At 40.6% G+C, this 25311-nt stretch overlaps 3 protein-coding genes and 1 pseudogene across 4 annotated transcripts; all 4 read right to left on the reverse strand.

The window, feature by feature from the left end:
• Positions 1–1888: 1888 nt before the first annotated feature.
• Positions 1889–7018, reverse strand: LOC146450786 (pyrethroid hydrolase Ces2e-like; annotated as a pseudogene). The gene is made up of 3 exons (XR_014860229.1): positions 6976–7018; positions 3943–5135; positions 1889–3287 (listed from the first exon to the last, which is right to left on the reverse strand). The product of XR_014860229.1 is annotated as a pyrethroid hydrolase Ces2e-like (transcript).
• Positions 6656–11255, reverse strand: LOC146450787 (neuroligin-4, X-linked-like). The gene is made up of 2 exons (XM_085099995.1): positions 8764–11255; positions 6656–8327 (listed from the first exon to the last, which is right to left on the reverse strand). The coding sequence occupies exons 1-2, from the start codon at positions 9906–9908 to the stop codon at positions 7697–7699; spliced, it is 1776 nt and encodes a 591-aa protein (XP_084956121.1). The 5' UTR covers positions 9909–11255; the 3' UTR covers positions 6656–7696.
• A 3944-nt stretch (positions 11256–15199) lies between these two features.
• Positions 15200–19932, reverse strand: LOC146450788 (acetylcholinesterase-like). The gene is made up of 2 exons (XM_085099998.1): positions 18444–19932; positions 15200–17693 (listed from the first exon to the last, which is right to left on the reverse strand). The coding sequence occupies exons 1-2, from the start codon at positions 19583–19585 to the stop codon at positions 17081–17083; spliced, it is 1755 nt and encodes a 584-aa protein (XP_084956124.1). The 5' UTR covers positions 19586–19932; the 3' UTR covers positions 15200–17080.
• Positions 19933–21426: 1494 nt separating this feature from the next.
• On the reverse strand, positions 21427–24678 carry LOC146450789 (cocaine esterase-like). Its single transcript, XM_085099997.1, has 2 exons — positions 23286–24678; positions 21427–23078 (listed from the first exon to the last, which is right to left on the reverse strand). The coding sequence occupies exons 1-2, from the start codon at positions 24425–24427 to the stop codon at positions 22463–22465; spliced, it is 1758 nt and encodes a 585-aa protein (XP_084956123.1). The 5' UTR covers positions 24428–24678; the 3' UTR covers positions 21427–22462.
• Positions 24679–25311: the final 633 nt, after the last annotated feature.

The raw sequence follows: 25311 nt of genomic DNA on the forward strand, positions 1-25311 counted from the left end.
CTGGTACTGCCAAAATCCTGAATTCAATATTTTGGCCTTCCAAAATCTTGAATTCAGCATTTTGGCAGTCCAAAATCTTGAATTCAGCATTTTGGCAGTCCAAAATCTTGAATTCAGGATTTTGGCAGTACAAAATCTTGAATTCAGGATTTTGGACGTCCAAAATCTCGAATTCAGGATTTTGGCCGTCCAAAATCTTGAATTCAAGATTTTGGGCGTCCAAAATCTTTAATTCAGCATTTTGGCAGTCCAAAATCTTGAATTCAGGATTTTGGCAATACAAAATCTTGAATTCAGGATTTTGGCAGTACAAAATCTTGAATTCAGGATTTTGGACGTCCAAAATCTCGAATTCAGCATTTTGGCCGTCCAAAATCTTGAATTCAAGATTTTGGCCGTCCAAAATCTTGAATTCAGCATTTTGGCAGTCGTTAACTCTAACTCTAAGTCATAACTCTACTGAAATAACTCTATTGCTAGTCGACCTCCACTTATTGTCACCTGAACGCGAAAAAAACACCAAAATGACGCATGCAGTAACACATACAAGTACAACTTCTTTACCAGAACCTTAAAAAAATGGAACGTTCTACCTTCTTTTTTATTCGATCAGCCATCTGTGGACGATTTCAAATCTGCTATGACGAACTTTTTTAGTCTCTCCCACTAATTTTGTATATTTATTATTATTTATTTATTTATTTTTGTAACATGATAGCACCGCTTTTTTTTTTCTTGTATTTTTAATCTTTCACATGCACGTTCACAGTGATGGGAAACCTTTGTGAATTATAATATACAAAATAAATAAATGACCCGTACGGTCCCCCACGCGCTTTCAAAACTCGTACGAGTCATTATAGAATGGGCATCTTTTTGACTGAAAACCCTCCTAGTGGCATATACCCCCTCCCCTCCTAGAACCGACACGATTTCCCCCTCCCCCTGAGTAGGCTGGAACCACTATCCTGAGGTAATCACAAGCTAATACAATAAAAAGAAATTCGATGCATTGTTCTCTATCTAAATATATTTGTTTTCACGATTAAATTACGTCGTCCTTCAGTTGTACAGTAGAACTGTTGTATACAACACAGAGGAACGAGGAAGGAACGTTCAGCTTTCTGCTTTCAGCTTTCCCCGATTTGTAGTAGAATTTGTGCCGGGACAAATTGCTTCTACAGTCTCCTGTTCGATTGAATATTGAACATTTATTGAATCAGTAGCCATCGAATTTTATCTAATTTTAGAAATTTTAAAATATTTTTGCAAGTTTTTAGTTAGGGAAATTGTTTTTGTATAGGGTTAACCTCACGATTTCCCTATTCAGGATGTTTTTGTATTTGTGTTAAGGCCTCCTGAATAAAATGTTATGTTATGTTATGTTATTGGCCACTCAGTTGATATGCGATGTCTTCGTCACTTGAACGAAATTCCGATACAATATCGATACAGTCGTGTTAAGTGGAAAGGAAATTTCGCTTTCTGTTGACAACAAATAATACAGGACTTTAACATAACTTCCTATAAGGCCACGTATCAAGAAATGGTCTATTGTTCCGGCCCTAATTTGGACATTGTGCCGTTAGACAATAGTCCTTTTGTCCTTGGTGGCGCTGGGGGACTTTGGTCGAAGTTAAGCGGAAAAGCTCACGACTGATCGGGAAATTGTCGGCGTGACAATTTAGCTGTATTGGGGAGTGGGCAGCGTAAATTTTCACTCGTCGATCAATTCTCACTGGTGTATCCCAATACACCAAGGAGAATTCACTACCGGTGCGCGCATACGCGCATCGGACTGATTAGAAAGTCGAGAGTTAACTGAAAACCAAAACAAAACGAAACAAAACAAAACAAAAAGGAAAAAGAAAATTGTCCGTATGTGTCTCATTCAGACCACCTCTCTCTTAATAAAATGCCTGGTATAACTCAAAGCGAGAAAACATTGATCTTTTATTGCGCATAACGTTATCTCGTTGAAGAACATTCCTTTTTAGGGTGCGTTAACCACGGTGCCTTCTAATACAAAGCAATTAATGACTATGCGGGTAAGTAAAGTAGATCTTAGCAATGGCTATTGGAATCCAAAACGATATTGGGGGTACGTAAATTTTGTGACAGTTGCTCTCCTTGTAAAGCCCAAAAGGTTTTTTAGAGGACTCCTGTCACACAACCAACAGTGTGTAACAGGGATAACACAGTTGTATCATGGCTACTGGGACGAACGAGGACTGATTAGAGTGGCTTTCAATTGTGTGATGAGGGTAATTCACGTTTGTTTTGGGTTTTCTTTACTACGCTATCTGATTGGTTAGCAAAACTCGCTCCATTTTTTTAACCAATCAGGAACAAAACCAAAACCAATCATTGACTTTAACTCACGCGTTTTCCTGCGCTTGATGCCGGTTACATGCATTTGCTTTGAATTCTGATTGGCTCATTGCGCAGTCTAAACCTGTTCTGATTGGTTAGAGTAGAATGATTACTCTGGGATTGGGACACTCAAATGAAAACCTCTTCAAACACTGTGTGACTACATTTCGTTTGGTTTTCTTTTGCATTATTCCAACTGGGTATGACACGAGGTAAAAATTGTCATAAACTATATTTGAAACAATTTGAAGGCTTAGTTGAATATGCTTAACTACAAATCATCGTCATTAGATTAAACTCGATATATTGCTAAACTAATGATGATGAGTACGATATAAAGAGACGTTCCCATGGTAACAATAGGGTTGGCACTGCTGACCACCTCTTTCTTGGTATCAAACTTCAATTCCACCAATTTAGGATGGTAATCATTCCAGAAAGCCATTCGGCGAGGATTAAACGACGCCTCCATCTTGGGATTTGGGTCAACTCGCAGGTAAGCTCTGTGACTCGAGTTGAACCTCTCCCACGTAACACCGCTGGCTGAAGGAACGCCGGTCCAGGCGAAGGTGGTGTACATGAGCATGATGAACAAGCTGACGTTTTTGTCAGCCTCCACGTAAGGAAAACCAGGAAACAGTGGGATTCCAAAATCAAAGGCCACATTGTCACCATGTACCACGCCCATCCACATTGGAAAACGACTGGCGTTCATTGGACGATGGGCGAACTCGTACATGTACACCGGAGCAACTTTGCTGTGAATATCGGCGACCTTGTGACTGGGGGCGAAATACACATAATCACTGATGAAATCTACAAGTTGGCTTCTCAGTGTGTATTTATCACTGCTGTCAGGCCAGGGCGTGTACATGAACTCCAAGGCGTCCGCAATGAGATTAGCGGTATCGTTTCTAAGGAGAACAGAGATGTAACAGATTAGAACAACGCGTTCGAAACACTGTTTAAAGCAGGAATAAAATAACTCATTGTTACAGAGGAGTTAACGTTTAAGCTGCTAAAAGCACTTTGAATTGAGGGGGAGGGGGTGGGGGTGGTTTTGGCATGGGGGGTTAAGCGGTTTGTTATCGCAATTTGGAACGCTTTTTTTTATTCCGATCGTAGGCCTGCAATCTTCCGGCCCCGAAGATATAAGTTGCCCGGTTATATCCCCCCTCCCATCATAACATCCAGTATACTTATTAGACTTATAGCGAGGACTTCACCACGGGTGATAATAAGGTGAAAAATTAAAATAAATAAATAAATAAATATGTAAATATATAAATAACTAAAACCGCCTACTGGTTAGCTCGGTTGGTAGAGTAGCGGACTACCGTGCGGGAGGTCGTGGGTTCAAACCCCGGCCGGACCAACAGAGTTAAATAACTGAGGAGAAAGTGCTGCCTTTGTAATGACATCTGCAAACGGTCTTTGTGTGTTTATTCTCACGTTTGGGTGGGCAAATGCTAGGAGATATTAGCTGCATAAGCTACTCTAAAATCCGAGGGTAAATAAAGATATGATGATAATGAAACAAATAAAGATTTCAGTTATGAATAAGCTTACCGGCTGTTTCGAGCGTGAGCAAATTTTCTTAGAAATGTCTTGAAGAACTCAGGGCTCACTCCGTGATTCACGTTCTCCTCCAACCCAAAGGTGCCATTAGCCATAAACGGCAGGGCATTAGAACCCTCTTGGCTGTTAAAGCTTATCATAAATGGCACGTGCTTGTAACTTCCCTTCTTTCGCAGATTCCGGGGCGTGTCATGAAGAAAGTTTTTGTCCACGACTGGAGCCCACTGGAGAAAATCAATAAATCGAAACTGTATCGATGAAGAAGCAGCTTGTATGTCGGTATCCTTCTTCTCGCGTATGCAGGCCACCATTGCGCTGTGGCTGCCGGTGGGACAGCTCAGCTACTGAAGTTGGCTGAATCGCAAAAGGGCTCAAATCTACACCGCTTTCCGCTATGGCCTGGTGGAACAGATCTTTGGATAGAGGCGACAATAAATGGAGGCTTACACTTGTTCCTCCAGCGCTTTCTCCAAATATGGTCACCTTTCCTGGATTCCCGCCAAAATTCACAATGTTCTTATTGATCCACTTGAGCGCTTCCACCTGATCCAACATTCCGAAATTTCCCGGGGCTGCGGAATCTCCGGTCGTCAAGAAACCAAATGGACCGAGACGATATTGTATCACAACCACCACTAACCCGTGCAGAGCCAAAACATCGCTGGGAAATAAAATCGCATTACCGCCCTCGTAACCGCCGCCGTGAATGTAAACCATCACTGGTAGACTTGACCCGACATCAGGGGTGTAGATGTCAAGATACAGGCAATCTTCGCTGTACTTGAAACTTGGAGTGAACATTTTGACAAGCTCTTCAAACGTGTCACTTTGCCAGCAAATGTTTCCGTGAGTTTTTGCTGGACGGGTGTTCGGTTTCCACTCTTGTGGCGGTTGTGGTGCCTTAAACCTGAGCTTTCCAATCGGTGGAGCGGCATAAGGAACGCCAAGAAACTTGCTGACGGATTTGAACGGCCCAGTGGCATTCGGGTACGAAGCCGTCAAGCCTTCGATATTTCCATACTTTGTTGTCACTATTACTGACGGAACTAGAGGCAAACATACACAGAATATGAGGAACGTAGTTAGCAACACTGTCAGCTCAGTGCTTCTCTCAATAACGGTGTGCGTCCGCAAAGCAAATAAATCTGCACCGTAATGAAAATGAGGTTTATACTCTACTATCACTCAGGCATTCATGCAATTTTGAATGACGTTACTGCATTCTTCGGTTTTGTTCTGTGGTTTGAAATTATTTGTTTGGTAATCAGCAAATTTTGGCAGTCATGCGTTTTATATGAGAACAACAAAGAAGGCTTTACACCTGTTCCATACATTTTAAGAGTATCGTTTCAAGAGTATCGTTTCGTTATACCGAGGACCTCGTTATATAGAGGTTCGTTAAATCGAGGTTCCAGTTATATTTTACAGGAAATTAAAAAAATCAGCGAAAGTGTCTCGACACTATTCCAACATCACCATCAATACAATGCAATACAATACAATGCAATGCAATACAATACAAAACAATACTTCATTGACACTCCCCATAGGGGTTTTTCATTGACAATTTGCAATACATAAATAAATCTTAAAAATGATAATCAGTTCAAGTAATTAAAAACTAGCTAAAAACAGGTGACGGGGTAGCTCATCGTAAAAAGTCTTTTAGAAGATACTTTCTTAAATTACCCTTAAAACTACTCAAACACTGGCTAAGCTTAATCGCCTTATAACGCGAAGTTCACGGACCCTTGAGCAAGGGTCAGATATATATATATAGTTGCGTGAGAGCGAACAGAATATGATAATTATTTAGTGTTTACAAGCCAGTGTTAACGCACTGAAGAATACAAACTATGAAAGAGGTCATTGACCTTTTCTTTATGCAACTATTTGATACTTTTGAATGTTCATAGGCTTTCATGAATCATCATGACCTTAATAACTTCAGTTGTAAATAGTGTCAGGTTGATGTCGAAGCATTGTAAGTCTTCGCTGATATTTACTTATTGGAACAGAAACAATTTTAAGGAATTCATTTTTTGTCGCAGAATGTCACAGCTCATTTGGGTGCACACGTCATTTTCGTTTTCAGAAAGAAACAAAAAGTAGGAACCAAAGCGTTCACACGACGCATTTTAAAATAGTTACCAGTCCACACAGAAAACGATATGAATGCGACAAAGATACAACCGATACAGGTTTTTCAGCTGCAAAAATCTGTAATATCACGCTTGCAAAAATTTGCGTTAATGCCGTGCACACGATTTGCGTTTACAAAAGTTTGAGCTTGTTCTCTAAAGATTCCAGTCTGCGAAAAGAAAGCCTGAAAAAATTCAGGCTTAATTACGGGTGCAGTGCTTAGTCGGTAGAGCACTGCAATGGTATGGCAGAGGTCATGCGTTCTAACCCCATTCAACCCTAATTTTCTTCAGTCTTCCTTTTCGCAAGTTGCGTACAAAACTGCAATGTTCATTCACCGCTTTGTAGATACTTATTGTACAAATATCCTTTTAGGCGTCATCTAATGACCTTGAATCTTTTGTTTCTCGGGTTTTTGAATTGTAAAGTTTTTCTTTCAATATGACATTCTATTGTTTCTTTGCACGCAAGTGTTTTCTTGTAGAGCCAGTTTATTCTCTAAAGAATGAGTCAGCTTGTACCAGAATAAGTACTGAAGAAAAATATACACGAGCCGAAGGAATGCATGAAGAAAGAATGACTTTATTGAAGTGTCTGGGTTATTTAACTACATGAACTAATTGGAGACACTATAGATAAAGTACTGCTATTTAGAAAATGTTAAAATGCCGTATACAAGTCATGCCCTAATATAGCAATAAGAATTTAAAATACTTTTTTAAGAAATGATAAAATTTTGAAGCTACTACGAAATCCTTCTGGATAAAACTATATATGTCTGAGATTCCAGGTGGAATGCGGAAACAATGTTAATTAAAACATTTTCTCGCTCTTGAGTCAAAAACTAAGTATACTTTCAATTACACAGATCACAGTTTTTACCGTGACTGGCCCCTATCAAAATGGTGAAATCTTTTTTCTTCATGCTGTCCCTGAAACTTGTGATTGTTCTTTAATTTATTCCGGTCACTATAATTCAGTTAACCCCAGAGGTAAGGTCCGAAATAATCTCAGCTTGGGAAGTTTTGAGAGTTCTCAAGAAGCATCTTTCGTGCTCTCCAAACTTCCCGCGTGCTTAATATCTCGATGAAAGCGCGCTGACGCATGAACAAATTGTTAAATGAACTGAAACCAGCGAGAAAACTAACTGAAAAAAACAAAAAACAAAAACAAAACAAAAACACAAAACAAAACTAACACGACAGCATTTTAGAAAATTAGAGTGTAAATCTTTCAACGGCATCTATGGGACTATCATGCTTCGAGGCCTATCGCAAGTTAGTTTCATGACTATGCTCTTCAATTAAAACATTAACTTTCCTCAGCAATTGAGAAGTGAGAAATTTTTGCTGCTACATTAGTGACCCAGAATTATTGGATTAAAGCTCATTTTCTGCGATTTTAGGTAAAATATTGCTCCTCTTGAAGTTGAAAACTCAAACTGCGTGAGCACATAAGTCATTTGAGGCTTTTGAGGCATTTGGGTCGGCGGCATGCGCATGCGTAGTCTAAACGTAAGGGCTTTGCCTTTAAGATTTCGCATTGTACGTAAGAATTGCACTAGAATGTGATTGAGTTAAGGTACAACGCGTAATCTCTTAATTTACATTCTGAAGATTACTAAAAAGACGGGGAGAACAACCTGGAAAAACATTGCCATTGTAACTCTTGCACTTGCACCGTTGACCACTTCTTTCTTGGTATCAAACTTCAATTCCACCAATTTAGGGTAGTAATCATTCCAGAAAGCCATTCGGCGTGGGTTAAATGACGCCGCCATCTTGGGATTTGTGTCAACTCTCAGGTAAGCTCTGTGGGTCGAGTTGAACCTCTCCCACGTGACATCGCTGACCGGTTGTGGTGTTGGATCGCCGAACCTGGCGAAGTTTGCATAAGTGGTCATGATAAACACACTAACGTTGTTGTCAGCTTCATTGTGTTGAAAGGGCCATCTTGGTACCAGAGGGCTTCCAAAATCATACGGTGCGTTGGTACCGTGATCCACGCCCATCCACTCGGCATTGAAACTAAACTTTGACCTATGGGCGAACTCGTACACGTACACCGGAGCAACTTTGCTTTGAATATCGGCAACCTGGTGACTGGGGGCGAAGTAGTAATAATCACCAACGAGATCTACAAGTTGGCTTCTCAGTGCGTACTTATCACTGTTATCAGGCCATGGTGTGTACATGAACTCCAAGGCTTCCGCGATGACGTCAGCAGTTTCTTTCCTAAAAGAAAAAATAGCAAATAGGCAAATAAAGCGTTAGTTCAAATGTTTTGACTCGCGTCAATTACTCAGCACGATATCGTAGCGAGGTTCGTTTTTTTGTTACTGACCTTGATCTTGTTAAAATTACATGACCAGGACTACAAGAGGGCTGGGCTTGGGCCTCGTGCATCAGGTTTTTATTTCAGCCCAGTGTTTAACTGAGAAAATTTGGTACGTACAGTTAACTCCCTTTATTGCGGACACCCTCGGGGCTGCGAGTTAATGTCCTTAACAGCGAGAGTCCGTCTAACGGGAGTTTATTTCAGTCAAACGTCTGTACTTTATTTTACTGGGAATTTAGCTGTCGTCCGTATTATCGGGGTGTCTGCAAGGCGAGAGTTGACTCTTAAAAAACGAAAAGATCGTTCTATGAAAAAGATCCCAATTCAATTTACCTGCTATGTCGAGCATGGGCGTACTTTGTTAGAAATGTTTTGAAGAATTGTTTGCTCACTCCGTTGTCCACGCTCTGCATCAGTCCAAAAATAGACATGTTAGCCATAATGCCGACAGAACCAGCGCCTTCGTTACTGTTAAAGCTAATCATTAACGACACATTGTTAAACATTCCCTTTTCTCGAAGATTCTGTGGCGTGTCATGGAGAAAGATCTTGTCCACAACAGGACCCCAGTGAGTGGCATCGACGATCTCGAAGTTTGCTGCATCAGAAGCTTCCAATACCTGTGTGGGGCTTTTGTCGCGTATACAGGCTACCATTTCGCCATGGTCGCCGGTAGGACAATTCAACTTTTGAGCAAGGTCTTTAGCGTAATGGAGACCAAACGAAGTGCGCTGAAATGCTTGGGGACTCAAATCTACACCGCTCTCTGCTATGGCCTGGTGGAAGAGACCTTTTGACAGAGGTGATAAAAGATGGAGGCTTACGCTTAATCCGCCAGCACTAGCTCCAAATATGGTCACCTTGCCTGGATTCCCGCCAAAATTTTCAATGTTCTCTTTGACCCATTTCAGTGCTTCCACCTGATCCAACATTCCGAAATTTCCAGGAGCCGCGGAATCCCCGGTCGTCAAGAAACCAAATGGACCGAGACGATACTGGATCACGACCACTACCACCCCCTGGAGAGCCAGAAGGTCGCCAGGCCATGTGATTGATGTACCAAACTCGTATCCTCCACCGTGAATATAAACCATGACTGGTAAACTCAAGCTGACATTTGGGGCATAGACATCGAGATACAGACAATCCTCGCTGTACGTGAAATTTTGGACGAATAGTTTGGTAAAAAAATCAAGCAGTTTACCTTGCCAGCAAACGCCTCCATGACTTTTCGCTGGGTAAACGTTCGGTTTCCACTCTTTTACCGGCTGTGGTGCCTTAAATCTTAGCTCTCCAATCGGAGGAGCGGCGAAAGGAACGCCAAGAAACTTGCTGATGGATTTGAACGGACCAGACGCATTCGGATATGAAGTAATGAGACCCTCGATCTTTCCATACTTTGTTGACACAATTACTGAACGGGCAAGCGGCAGAAATGCACAGAATATGAACAACGTTGTTAGGGAAGACTTCAGCATACTTCTATTCTTTCAGGAGAAAGCTTTTGAGGCAGCTTTGTACCGCTCCTAAAATCGTGTTTATAACTGCATTTAAACACGCCTTAAATACGTTGTATCTAATTTGGTCTGTTACATAACTTGTCACGCATGACGAAAACGAGTTGCGTCGCGCTGAAATGATCCACTTTGAAACAACAGAAGCACTTGTGATTGTAAACATGCTTTGGTTTATATATAGGCTTTTCAACATCACACATCCAGAACTTGCACCACAACGAGACTCAAATCGACAGCAGAAGGGCTTAAACGTTTATGGAAAGTTACACCTGTGCTTTATTCAGTTCACTAGAAGAAACATGACATTTTACATACTGCTCAGGGGTGAGTCAGTGGAGAAATGATGTTGCGTGCCGACGAACTTACGTTGCGTGATATTAGCGAGAAATGGTACATGAGCATCCATAGGTCATAAATAAATGTGATTATCTACCGTGATATAAAGAGATATGATAGAGGATCCTGAAAATTTTACCACAATACCTTGCGAAACTAACACAACCAAAAGGAAGATTCGCATCCCCGTTTGGTAGGTTTGAAGCTTTTAGAATTTAACTGTGCGTTTTAACTAGCGTTTTTAGGGTTTTCGTATGCTAGGAATTATTGGGTTATGTACCAGTCGAAATCCTTTTCAGTACGGTGAATTAGCTGCTTCTTCGGAAAGGAAATTCTTGAAAAGCTAGAACTTGTGTGGCTCTTCGCGAACTCTTTTTGGTTAGAACAAAATTTCGAACAAAATGCTTGCGACACTGTCATGTTTTCCCCGTCTCCGTCCTCAAAATTTTATTTAGCAAACGTGACGGGAGGGAGCCGGTGCAAACTTAGAAAAATGTCAGGGGTTACGTGTAATAATGCACTGATAAGAAAGATTTCTCTTTTATAACACCGTTGGATGCCAATTATCCGAGTGATCCTCCGAGAGGAACGTTATGGGGAATTTCAAAACGGGTTCAATTCAACCAGCGTAACTGGAAACTCGTATGTAACTGTGACCAGAGCAAAAAATGGAGTGTCTTATTTTGCACGGTCGATTAAAATAAATGCATGTTTTCTTGAAATCAAAAGACAATATCAAATGACTGGAGACACTATTTTTACGCGCGCTCGGATTAGCTCAGAGCTATTAAGAGTGCAGACGATAAAAATGATATCACATAGAGCTCTTTATTTCAATGGCACCATTTCTGCTAGTAAGGCAATAGCGCTTGACAAAACTACTGAAACAAATAAGCATTACTTTACTAATATAGTAATTAATTCACTAATATAAAAACGGTTGTAATGCAACGAGGATCTTAAAGGGACGACTAAATAAAAAAGTCTATTTTTTAAGTCTTGACTCTACTTTTAAAAGTACTTAAGCATGCAGTAGTTAGTTCTAATATGATCAGATAAAATATTCCATAGCATCATTGAAATTACCGAGTATACTCCTCGGCAATCACAAATTTACAAGATTTGTAGCCGACAGATTTGTAATTCATTCATGTCAAAACTAATAAGACTATCAACTTTACAAGATTTATGGTTGATTGACGGATTGACGCTCTGTCACGTGCGTTTTCTCAACGCCGATTCCGCTCGAATTTTTTTCCAAGTCATGCAAAAAATTAAACAAATCGACGGCAATTTTCTGTCTATACTCTTATAGACCAAAAAATGATGCCATAAAAGGTTCTAAACTTGCAGTAACACACTTGAGTTTTGAACATCTTATGACGTCATTTTACGGTCTATTGGAGTAAAGACTATAATGAGAAAACTGCCCTCGATTAATTATAACTATGACTCTTCTGTTACCCTTTCGATCAACCTCTGTTCCCAGGATCATTTCGTGAGGGAGGAAGAGATAAGTACCCTGAAAACAAGGTTGTGTTTCAATTGGCCTTCAAGGCGCTGTTACACTTGGTAAACACTAGGTAACTTTTCTTGCAACCTGTCTCGCAATTTCGTTGCGCCATTGCGACACAAGTTGCCCGAATCGTGGCTTAGTGTAACATGCCCTGAATTGAAAATGTCTCGAACGTTTTTGTTGCAGTCACCGTAGCGAGAAGTAGAACCGACTTCTATTTCTCGCAACGATTGCGGCAACAAAAAAATTGCGAGACATGTTCATTTCAGAGCATGTTACACTAGGCAACGATTCGTGCAACTTTTCTCGTAACAAAATTGCTTGACAAATTGCAAGAAAAATTGCCTAGTGTCAAGCTTGGGCCAGTGGCACGCATTGCGCCTGCTCTACTCATGCTTCGCTTCTCGAATCTTCTTTTTCTCCTTGAAGAATGTCAAAAATGATGAGCATTTCTTTATGGATGAGCCGTGAAAACCAAGCGATTATTCCTGGAAAATACAGTAAAAGAGCTGAGTTATTTGAAATAGTCAAAACCTAGGACTTCATACAGACCCGTCTTGTACAGCATAATAAACAGCAACACAAGAAAGTACTGCTCAGTAGCTTACATTTCAATGGCCAAACTTTAGAATTTACATACAAAATCAAATGTTAGAAGTACCTTGTACAGCATAATAAACTACACCACAGGAAAGTACTGCTCAGTAGCTTTCAGTTGAATGGTCACACTTTAGGATTTCATCCACAGACTCAATGTAGAACCACTTTACATTAGCAAGTGAATTTTATCTTCGAAGTGCAGCACAATATAAACAAATTCCCAGAGAATGGGTACATGATATTTGCTCATATGTCAGACCTTATTGCAGTTTATTGAAAATAACAAAAGCATATCCAAGTGCCTTCATTTAATCATTTAGCTGTATTCAGAACATCACTAGAGGAACGAGAAGAACTGGAACAAACGTTGCCATGGTAACTCTGTACAAAAACTTGATGAAAGAACTAATGCCAAGAACTTATTGCAGTTAATTGAAAATAACAAAAGCATATCCAAGTGCTTTCATTTAATCATTTAGCTGTATGTAGAACATCACTAGAGGAACGAGAAGAACTGGAACAAACGTTGCCATGGTAACTCTGTACAAAAACTTGATGAAAGAACTAATGCCATGTAAAGTGACTGCAAGGGAAGTGTAGGACACTGGACAGAAAACATTTTGGCATCCGGCCAAAGTTTCGTGAATTTTGATTTGAGCGGATACCTTAATTTTGCTTACATATTATTACTATCCTGGTCAGTTGGCGAAGCTGGATCAATAGATGCTCCTTATGTAGTAGGATAACAGTACAAAAAGCCGAAACGAACTCATTTTGAGGCTTATAAAGTTTCAAGCACATCATATGACCCAAATGACCGGCTCTGAATAAAGAACCTATTTCGTGATTCTGAAGTATGGATGTTATACAGATTTTGTTAGATTTTTTAGTGGTATAACATCCATACCACACAAACTACATTTTCCTCCACTTAATATGTATCCTTTGGAGTGTATGTATCGGTGATGAGAATAAGAGAGATGGTGTATGCAATGCGTTAAAGAGTTGGTGTGATTTGTGAAAGAGAATACCGTGATAGGAAGGTATGTAATGGAATGCGAGAGAAGTTGTGCCTTACACATTTATAAATAAATTTGTTATTTTTTGCTATCGACATCATGTTGGTCAATAACGTTTGTTATCTTTGGTGGCTTCTAAAGAAGCCGCTTTTATAAGTCTCAGTATATTCATGGAAGCTTGTTTCCCGTGAAATAACTCTTGGTAAACTTGTTAATTCGTCCAGAAAAGTGGGTGACTTGCCGAGAAACAACTTTAGAATCTGACAGGAGTGTCGACCATACAGCCACCGCCTGTCACCGTCAAACACTTCTTCAAGGAAGAACCGAGGCGCGCTCTTGTCAGAGCCTTTTGAGTGGTGAAGTACGGATTCCCAAGGAGAACCAATGGTATGTCAGGAAACAGCCGATAAACCATTTTTATAAGAACGTCTAATTTTGGGGCTCAGGCTGAACGTTCTTATTTTTCTTAGCAATTTGAACCTGAAAAAGTTCTAAAGATGTTGCTGTACTTTTAATAGTCCCGAATGAAAACAAAAAAATACAGCCTTAGTCCGACACAAAATGAGATATTCAGACAAGAAATCCATTGTTAATGTTAAAATGTGCCCCTTTATCATTTTACTGTTCATTTAAAAACATTAGGTCAAAATAATGTGTAATGGGTAATGTTCTTAGTATGTTCTGCGGAAATTTCAGTTAATCTTAGGAGGGACTGGTTATGAAATCTTGCCGTTTTCAAGGTTGATAACAGCGGTGCTGCAATTTAGGTTGGAAGGGCCGTGACCGTGCACAATCCTTTGTTTTAACGTTCACACTACAGCTGGATAGTTTAACAGGAACGTTGCTTTTGGCCAGTTGTCACAACACATTTCAAAATCTATTGTGGTTTGTGCACGGTCAAGGCCAAAAATAATAACAAAAACTTGTTTGGCTTCATAACCATTCTCCTATACTAATTTTGATCTTAGCCTCAACGTTCTTTTAAATAGAGGTTTTATAAAAAGGTTCTTTTAAATAGAGAGTGTATTATACTGTTATATCATCACCTAACCAGAAGGCTAGAAATAAAGTACAGGAGGACAAAACGACCCAAATCGCCAAAAATGCCCATTTTGATCAGAAAATAGCTATTATACTATTCTGGAATCCATGTGATTAATTTTACAGTGAGCTGGGAGGATAAAAGCTGTTCTTTCCTGCCAGCTCACCCTTGTAAGGGGCAGCCAGCCCGCCAGCCAGCTGACTCATGCCAGCCAGCCAGCCAGCCAGCCAACTTGCCAGCCAACTAATTCTCCCAGCCAGCTGCCTGACTTTCCTAGCCAAGTGCCGGCTTTCTAGCAACAAGGCACCCGCTCTCCCAATTTCACTCCCAGACCCTGCAACCTCGCCCCTAATCTCGTACCCAAGTCTCCCACGTTCAGTCATTTCGACATTCCCGAATCGACTGAGATCTGGGTACGAGTTTACCTCGCCCCCAGGTCTTCCTGGCGATGTTAGGGCGTCGGCCTGAGCTAGCTCAGCTCCTACAGTCCAAGCCAGCTGGGCGCATTGAGCTTTCTCCCAGCCAAGTCTTAGCCAGTTTCTACCAGCTAGGTAATTTAAATAAGTTTCTCGCAGCCAGGCGGGTTGAAATAATGTTTCTCCCAGCCAGACGAGTTGAAATATTGTTTCTTCCAGCCAGCAGAGAGGTGCATGAAGAACAGCTTTTTTGTGGAACAGCTCCGTTTTGTCCTCCTGAAAGTAATAAGTATTTACCACACTGCAATGGACAGACACAGCTATACAATACACTGACTCATGTCATCCACTTTATTATAACAAAAGCCGATTACATAAAGAAGTTAATGTTGTGCAGCTAGCTAATGTATGTAATGGTATAATATTTTTAGTACTTTTCTGGAATCTCACGCTTCCACTATTGATCTCACTGTTTTTAATGACAACACGGCCAAGAAACGTTTTGAACAAAGCCGATGAAAATGTCGAATTGGTTCCAAAAATTTGCCAGTGGATTGTTAGGGGTTTATCACCACCAACTGACTTGTTACTAAACGTATTCCACCTAACATAAAATTACAGCTGCTTACTTAACCAATAAAACTACAGCCCTCTTCAACAACTTTACGGAGCCCCAAATTTATTAGAACTTACGAAGTCGTTTTCGGTCTTGATCCTAGGGTTTTTCCATGCATCCGTCCCGATTTACAAGGGAAAAGCCCTGGAAACAAGGCTGGTTGTTTTCCTTCAAGCAGACCATTACGCCAAAGTAATCTAGTGCAAAGCATGTTTATGTAGTTTCTTTTCATGTTTTGAGCCCAAAGTATTTTGCTGTCCAAAACGCTTTGGTTAGGGCTGTGTCGACAGAACCGGTGCAAAGCAAGAGCGAAGCTAATAATAACGTGACTCGCAAACCCTCGCGAAGCTAGGGCTGGGTGGACAGTTGATTTGAAGTGAAGGAATTGGCTAAGGCAGCTAGAAAATATGAATTGTCTTTGTGAACGAGATGTTGTGTTATGTTTTAAATCTGGTGAATAAACGATCGATGCAATTTTTTTTTCAGTCATTGACACAGGCATTTGCTACCACTGAGCTACAGGAGACTCATGGGATATAACGCCTCTCCCACTAACTGAAACAATACCTCTATCATTTATTCACCAGAGCCCAGTTGTTCAAAGCCCGATTAAGCTACTCCTGGGTTAACGTGAAGTTTGATTCGAGTTTAATTGCTAACAAATAAAGTTTTGCCACAGATTTTTTTCCTTCGGTTTTGAAGAACACTTTTCTTTACCATTAGCTTAAAATTGGCTTTTAAGAACATTTATAGGGAGCGAGCTGAAAACCTCGGTTAACTTTTAATCGTGGATTAACGTTAAACGGCTTTCGAACAACCCGGCCCTGGACCCGATCGCTCGAGAGGTTATTAACGCTAATCCCGGATTAAAAATTAACCGAGGTTTTCATCTCGCGTATAAAAAAGTGCTAATTTTAAGCTAATGGTAAAGGGAAGTTTTAGTTAAACCCGAGGAACAAAAATCTTTTTGAAGAGTCTTCATTGATTATAGTGATTTAACTCGAATCAAAGTTCACGTTAACACAGAATTAGTTTATTGGCCTTTGAACAACTGAGCCCTGGTTTAAAACATAACATCACATCTCTTTAAATACACCACTCACTGACATTCAAATACTTAACTAGTAATTGGAAGGTCCTAGGTTTGATTGCGTTTGGGCCGGAAAACTGGCAGATTATCTTTTTCTGTGTATGCCTTTGTTACTGACTGAAAAAAATACATATGTTAATAACATATTTGTGTGCCGAAACCGCGAGGTAATCAAAACAATGTTTATCGTCTGACTATCATTGGAGTTATTGGCCTAAAAGTGTTCGTAAAGTATCATCTTAAATAAGAGGAACTACAGCTACCGTCGGATATGCTGGATGAAAACAATGGAGGGGAGGTTGATCGATGAAATTTCACTTACTGAGTTTGTCAATAACAAACGAACCATGAAGTGCATCAGGAAGCGAATAGGCTTTCAACGATTGATAGTTTTGAAGATTTAGTTACATTTCATTTGGTTACTGTCATATTCAGGAATCCTATAATTTATCCGAGGATTTTCACTACAGAGTTCGTGTGTTAGGCAGATTATAACATCTACATAAAGAACACAGCTAAAATGATGAAAAAAGTCTGGTAAAACGTTCCCATGTTAACTCCAGTACCAACGCCGCTGGTCTTTTCTCTTTCGCTATCAAACTTGACTTCAACCAATTTAGGGTAGTAATCATTCCAGAAAGCCATTCGGCGAGGGTTAAACGAAGCCGCCATCTTGGAATTTGTGTCAACTCGCAGGTAAGCTCTGTGACTCGAGTTAAACCTCTCCCAGGTAACACCGCTGGCTGAAGGATCTCCAGATCTGGCAAAATTTGCGTACATGGTCATGATAAACAAACTGACGTTTTTGTCAGTTGCGTTGTATGGAAGACCAGGATGCAGCGGGATTCCAAAGTCAAAAGGTACGTTGTTTAGATGGACTACCCCCATCCATTCCTGTCCATAAGACACGCTTGACCTGTGGGCGAACTCGTACATGTACACCGGAGCAACTTTGCTGTGGATATCGGCGACCTCGTGACTGGGGGCGAAGTAGAAAAAATCACTGATGAGATCTACAAGTTGGCTTCTCAGTGCGTACTTATCACTGTTGTCAGGCCATGGCGTGTACATGAACTTTAAGGCGTCCGAAATAAGGTCGGCGGTCTTGTCTCTGAAAAAGAACGGAAACTTGTTACAGGCTTGAGTTTCATGTAGTATGAGAAAGAGAAGTTCTAACCACCTTGAAAAGATAGTAAACAGCAGCACAGGAAACTGTTGCCCAGTAGTCTACATTTGAATGGTTACGCACTTCAGAATAATAATTATATTCCACAAACTTAATTAAAAATCAGAACTGCTTTAAATGGCATGATAAGCGGTTCCGCGAGAATGACTGAATGAATGAAATTTATGGGAGATCCCTCAGTCAAAAGAGGTCACCTAACTAATAATAAAATGACTTTGAGATAACAACGTAAAAAAACTATGTAAAAAATTCAAGTAAATATTACATTGCCTGTTACAAAGACTAAGAATTGCATAGATGGCAACCCTGGCATCCATCCTGTAGAAAGCTCAATAGATCACGCCTTCTTATTTGCAATTTAAAAGCCTTGAGATTGCTCTCGAGTCTCTCCTTAGTGGAGAGGTTACTCGACAGTTTAGCACCAAGGTATCTTAACTGACTGGTGTTTACCGTGAATAACCGCGTTAAATCTGGGTAGCACAAAGTCGGTTTGTCTTTATTCATTGGATAAGTGTGGTTGCTAGCCAGGAACACAAATTATGTTTAACCTTATACATGTTGACTGCGGACATGTTTTAGCACATTTCATAGGCTTAAAGGCGCGGTAAGAACCACGATGACTGACTTAGAGTCAAGAGAAAATGAACACTAAAAGAAAAAAATATCTCAACTTACGAGTAACCCAAGTTTCGAGCATGCGGCAGCCTTGTAAGAAATGTGTTGAAGAAAGACGAGTTCACTCCATTGTCCACGCTCTCCATCAGCTTGAGGGAGAGGGCCATGGGACTGAGCATGATTCCTGCCTCGTTACTGTTAAAGCTAATCATGAGTGGAACACTTTTGAAGTCTCCCTTCTTTCGCAGGTTCTCAGGCGTGTCAAGAAGAAAGTGTTTGTCCACAACTGGAGCCAGGCGGAGAAAATCAATCAACGGAAAAGGGATTAATTTGGTAGCTTCCACTTTGTCTTTGGATTCTTTCTTGTGTATGCAGGCCATCATTTCGTTTGAATTTCCAGCTGGACAGTTCAGTTTTCGAGCGAGCTCTTTAGCAAAATTGACACCAAACGAAGTTGGTTGAGTTGCCCAGGGGCTCAAACCCACGCCACTCTCTGCAATGGCCTGGTGGAAGAGATCCTTGGATAGAGGTGACATCAAATGGAGGCTCACGCTTGCTGCGCCAGCGCTTTCTCCAAATATGGTCACCTTGCCTGGATTCCCGCCAAAATTTTCAATGTTCTCTTTGACCCATTTCAGTGCTTCCACCTGATCCAACATTCCAAAATTTCCAGGAGCTACAGAATCTCCGGTCGTCAAGAAACCAAATGGACCGAGACGATACTGGATCACAACCACTACCACCCCCTGAAGAGCCAATATGTCGCTGGGGTATGCAAGTGTTGAACCAGTCTCGTATCCTCCACCGTGAATGTAAAACATCACTGGTAAACTCAAGCTGACGTTTGGAGTGTAGACGTCGAGGTACAAGCAATCCTCGCCGATGGAGTAATTTTCATTGTAGGGGTTGAATAGAAATGGGTAGGTTTCGTCTTGCCAGCAGATTTTTCCATTCCGTTTTGCTTGGCGAACAGTCGGTTTCCAAGTATTTGGGGGTTGTGGAGCCTTAAACCTGAGTTCTCCAACTGGTGGAGCGGCGAAAGGAACGCCAAGAAACTTGCTGACAGATTTGAACGGACCAGAGGCATTCGGGTACGAAGCCATCAGACCTTCGATTTGTCCATACTTTGTTGACACTGTTACAGATTGAACGAGGGGCAATATTGCACACAACATGAACAACTCTGGTAGCAAGGGCGTCATAGTTGTCTTCAGAGATATTTTTCCACGAACCTAGTTTCGTAGGCTTTCAGCTTAACACTGGTGGTTGATAATAAAGTTTGCCGCACCTATGCTTAGCTTTTAAGGGTTTGATGCAACACTTGTTACTCGCCACTGCCCACGATGAGTCATGATATGCTAAAAATACACTTTGAGAAATCATGACGTCAGTGTAACACTTTTGTAAAATGTCAAGAGATTTTGTTGACTTCAGCTATTTAGCTGCCTGTATGCGCAATGCACGATGCGCAAAACAAATAAACAACAAAATTTTGCCATGCACGAGTGACCCCATCCTAGGCAGTTTTGACTTAAGCGTATTGTTTAGCGTAGGGTTAGAATTAAAGTGAATAAATTGCTTTTAAACAGCGGGTATAATATCGGTTTATTTGGCACATTGTATCTGTTGAATAAAGTCATCGGCCCTTTCTTAGGTCTGATTACCCTTCTATAGCTCAACAACATTTCTCTTTTTTGGCTATTAGTAACGTCTGAAAGCAGTCGCAATTTACTAAAAAAAAAAATCCACTGAGAGGAATACATAGGTGGAGTCCTTGAGAACTTTGTGAAAACAATATGTAATTGAATAAATTAAAACGCAATGACTCAATTTTGCGGACTCAAGTAGCTATGTAAAGAGACATTTCTGTGAAATGATAAAAAAGTCACGTAGAAAGTTTGTCAGTATTTTGACTGATAGATTTGTGTCTTGGTGTAATACGTTAAATGGCCAGCTTTTCCACGTTTTAAGTAGACTGAGTAGATGCGAGCCATGACTCTCTTCAGTGATCTTAAACATTGCAAAGACAAGACAGAGCCAAATTTGTGCGGACCAAATGTAGTTTTTTTGCCTCTACTGACTAACAATTATGTGAATGATTATACGATTGATTTTTTTCGATGAAACGTGTTGTAGAACGTTTCAGAGGCCCCATGAACAATGTGAACACTTCTGCCGCACGAACCAATTCAACCGTAGCCGGACTTTTGCCAACGGTGGAGATTTTATGACAGAGTCGTATTGAGACGACCAATTTGCAAGTTAAAAAAAATAGCTAAAACGCTTGAGATGGTAATGCAAGCTGATGGGTCTACTTAGAAGTAAATGTAGAAAACCCATCCAACCAAATCCCCGTTTTATGTCAACAGTGCAGAGTTTATGACTGAGTGATTTAAAACGGTTGTGACCTCGAGTGACCTCGAGCAGATGTTGCGCAATTGATCTATTTTCCATTGCTACCCTCGAGGATTTCATCGATAAATGTATGGAACGGTATGGATTCGATACGTCGTAGGCTTAAATTCCAACTGATGAGGCAACTTTCAGCCCTAAAACTTCCTCAACTCGGCTATAACAAACCAAATCCCAATTCATGCTAACGGTGCAGATTTAACGAAGCCACCTTAATTTAAAACGCCTAAGGACAATGAGTTTCAATATAGGCTGAATACCTGACGCAACACAAAACAAGATTGGAACCAATGAGTGGTCATGGATAATTAAATAACTATTAGGATAAAAGTGACATCATCATTTCTTATGCGCCATTTTTGTCTTTCAAGTGACTGAGAAATGTTGGTTTTATTGTGATTTTGACACCCGTAAATGCAAGGGCAACTGATCTAGTTCTTTTTTCCTTCCTCAAGTGTTCGACTGTAACGTTTATAACCAGGATGGATTCAGATTACCTAAATGATGAGAAAATTTCATCTGATTTGATTCGGTCCTAGAAAGCAGATTTTGATCAAACATTCCTCAAAAAAAGGTAAAGTACGTCATGGGGATCCCACTTTGGGCTTAACATGAATGAACACGTCATACGTATAGTCGGCACTTTTATCGATTCTGCGTAAGACAGCACAATGAATCGAAAAATTATTTGTGTTATGATTAAGAAGTTTACTCATAGCTAATATTATGACACCTTTTGTGACTTTTGTCTTAAGTTCTTGAATAGAAAGCGTCTAATTTTGATATCACCTAAGTCAGCGTTAGCGTGACAAGGAACAATTGAAGGATTTGTTCATCCCTATCGCAAAAATTCATTCATATAATACGCGATCTTCAGCAATTTTTATATTAAAAAATCGAAACTTGAAATTGAACGAAAATCGTTTTCAAAAATTGGTGCATAACTGTGGAATGAGATACCAACTAAGCTGCGAACATTACCAAATCTCATCTTTATAAGGAAAATTCGTACGATCTTGTTTAATATATTAGAATCTGAAGACTCCTATGAAGACTTAGAATCGATAATCGCAAAAGTTAGAAAATACTCTTAATAGCCATCACCCTTGTCTCGTCTATCCTACCTAATTCACTTTGCCTTATTTATTCACTTTTCACAACATAATGCGTTGCCAACTTGAATTAATTACATAGTTGTTTCTGTAGACTTAATCTGTTTTCGTATTTACCTACCTATTTACTTATCTGTAGTTTTTACTGTGTGTACTTTCCTCTTTTTACTGATTATCCTGACCCGCCTCGATTAGCACTGCTATCTGCGGAGCCAGGGGATTAAGGATTTATTGGCAAATAATAAAATGTTGTTGTTGTTGTTGTTGTTAACAGTAGCAGCTCTTGTAAGTTTGTAGTTGTTTCAACTGTGTAGCAGCTGCTATTGTTTTTAGGGTTGAGAGTATTGTTCTGTTGTTTGTTCTATTGTTTTCTAGAAGGATTGCGAGCCAATCACATGAGACCTTATAACAGCCGCTAAATCGACCGAAAAGAATGTCGATTGATTATTGACGTTACCACTAACTACAGTCTTACACACATACAGTATATAACTAAAAATTGCACCATTTCAAGTTTTAACTCAGGAAGTTAGTTTTTTCAAACGAAGTCGTTTATCACTTTAAGAACATTCCTACAATGGTAGTGAACAGAATGTGGAGAAACGTTCCCATGGCAACACTGGTGTTGGCACCACTGGCCACTTCTTTCTTGGTATCAAATTTCACTTGCGCCAGTTTAGGGTAGTAATCATTCCAGAAAGCCATTCGGTGAGGATGAAACGACGACGCCATCTTGGGATTTGTGTCAACTCGTAGGTAAGCTCTGTGACTCGAGTTGAATCTGTCCCACGTGATACCGCTGGCTGAAGGATCGCCGGACCTGGCAAAGTTTGCGTACATGGTCATGATCAACAAACTAACGCTCCTGTCAATCGCACTGTATGGACGAATCGGGAGAAAGGGAATTCCAAAGTCATAATCGACATTATCCCCATGAGTCACTCCCATCCATTCGGTACCAGAACTGACGTTCAGTGACTTGTGGGCGAACTCGTACATGTACACCGGAGCAACTTTGCTGTGAACATCGGCGACTTTGTGAATAGGGGCGAAGAAGAGGTAATCACCAAGAAGATCTACAAGTTGGCTTCTCAGAGCGTATTTATCACTGTTGTCAGGCCATGGCGTGTACATGAACTTCAAGGCGTCCGTGATTAGATCGGCGGTCTTTCTAAGGATGAGGAAAGAGGAAAGAAGTCTTAGGGTCAGTATTCATTAGTGTGTTTCTTGAGAGAAAAGGCCTACAATTACCATTGTTTTCTTCAAAATCGCTTGACTTGGAAATTGAACTTTAAAAAGAGTGCAATAAGGGTGGGGTTATCCTTTAAAGATAAAACAAGGTTTGTTAAGCAAACTGCAAGAAGTAGTCTCAACTCACCCGCTGTTTCGGTGATGTGCAAGCTTTGTGACGAATGTCTTGAAGTAGGTCTGGCTCACGCCGTTGTTTGCACTCTCTGTCAGTCCAAAGGAATATGCAACAACGCCAAGAAAGATTCCACTTTCGTGACTGGTAAAGCCGATCATCAGCTTCGCTTGTTTGAAATCTCTCTTCTTTAGCAGATTCTCTGGCGTATCGTGAAGAAAGTTTTTGTCAACGACTGGTGCAAAATAGAGAACATCGACGAATCGAGAATTCGTTGGTTCGGAAGTTTTTAATATGTCCCTGGCATCTCTCTTGCGCATGCACGCTATCATTTCTTGACTTTTGCCTGTTGGACAATTCAGCTTTTGAGCGAGCTCTTTAGCCACATCGATACCAATTGACAGCGGCAGGGTTGCAAAGGGACTCAAAGCTACACCACTCTCTACAATGGCTTGATGGAAAAGATCGTTTGACAGCGGAGACAGCAGGTGAAGACTTACGCTTGTTCCGCCAGCGCTAAATCCAAACATGGTCACCTTGTTTGGATTCCCACCAAAATTCTTAATGTTTTCTTTGACCCATTTCAGTGCTTCCACCTGATCCAACATTCCGAAATTTCCAGGAGCCGCGGAATCCCCGGTCGTCAAGAAACCAAATGGACCGAGACGATACTGGATCACGACCACTACCACCCCCTGGAGAGCCAAAATGTCGCTGGGTTGAACGAATGAGCTACCAGTCTCGTAAGATCCACCGTGAATGTAAAACATCACTGGTAAACTTAAGCTGATGTTTGGGGTGTACACGTCGAGATATAAGCAATCCTCGCTGTACGAAAAATTTTGAGCATAAATTCTGAAAAGCCATTCATCTCTTTTCGGTTGAATACAGAGATTGCCGTGCTTTTTTGCTTGGTGAACATTGGGTTTCCAATTTTCTGGAGGTTGTGGTGTTTTAAACCTTAATTCTCCAATCGGTGGAGCGGCGAAAGGAACGCCAAGAAACTTGCTAACAGATTTGAACGGTCCAGTAACATTTGGGTACGAGGCCGTCAGACCTTCGATCATGCCATACTTTGTTGTCACAATTACTGACCGGATCAGCGGCAGAAATGCACAGAATATGAACAGCGTCGCCGTCGCCATTGAGGAGAACATACTTCTGAGGAAAAATCACGTTTCTTGGATTCTTGTAGACACTCCAGAAGGTGCCAACACTTTTGCACGTATCTTCACTGATTATCTTGACCTTTAGGGTTAAAAATCTTAATTTTCTGTTTGTATCTGAAACTGTGACGCTTAGCGTGTAATATGCACGCGTGCGAAAAGACATGTGTTCGATATGAGACGCGTATAAGACAAGCCTCACAGAACATCCTATGAAATGGAAAGGGCAGGAGTTCCACGCTCGCGCTATGGCTGAATTACCAAGAATTATTTTCGGGCGTGATCGAGGCAACGTGATATACGCAATACTAGGTCTGATAAAATGGCTGAAGTATAGCCCTCAGAAAGCATTGAGAGGAAAACTTTCAGTCAGATACTAAGGTCTGACCTTAAGGTAAATGTAGACTTTTCAGTTTTGAACAAATTATATGGATTAAAAATTAACGATAAATAAATGTAAGTTTCAGTGTTGTTATTTGGGCGCAAAATTGGCATTTTGGGCTTTGTTGCCAAACGAACGGTGAAATGCAGCGAAAACCGGGAGGTGTAGCCGGTTTGCTGGGTGTGATGATGGCAATATACATCAGCTGGTGCGATTCCCAGATTATCATGACGTTGTAGCTTAAGTTAAACAAGAAGCAATTCATAGAAGCAAGAACGGTGTTTTCCACGCAAATATGCGTTGTTAGGATCCAAAGGGTTAAGCCATTGTTGCATTGTTTAGCATAGGGTTGTTTAAGCCCGGAAAAGTTTAGAAAGTGAATAAATTGTTTTCGAACAGCAGGTAATATCGGTTTATTTGACACGTTGCATCTGTTGAATAAAGTCATCGGCCCTTTCTTAGGTCTGATTACCCTTCTATAGCTCAACAATAT

The sequence above is a fragment of the Pavona decussata genome, unplaced genomic scaffold (assembly GCF_977016875.1).
Source record: "Pavona decussata unplaced genomic scaffold, jaPavDecu1.1 SCAFFOLD_426, whole genome shotgun sequence".
Classification (NCBI taxonomy): domain Eukaryota; kingdom Metazoa; phylum Cnidaria; class Anthozoa; order Scleractinia; family Agariciidae; genus Pavona; species Pavona decussata.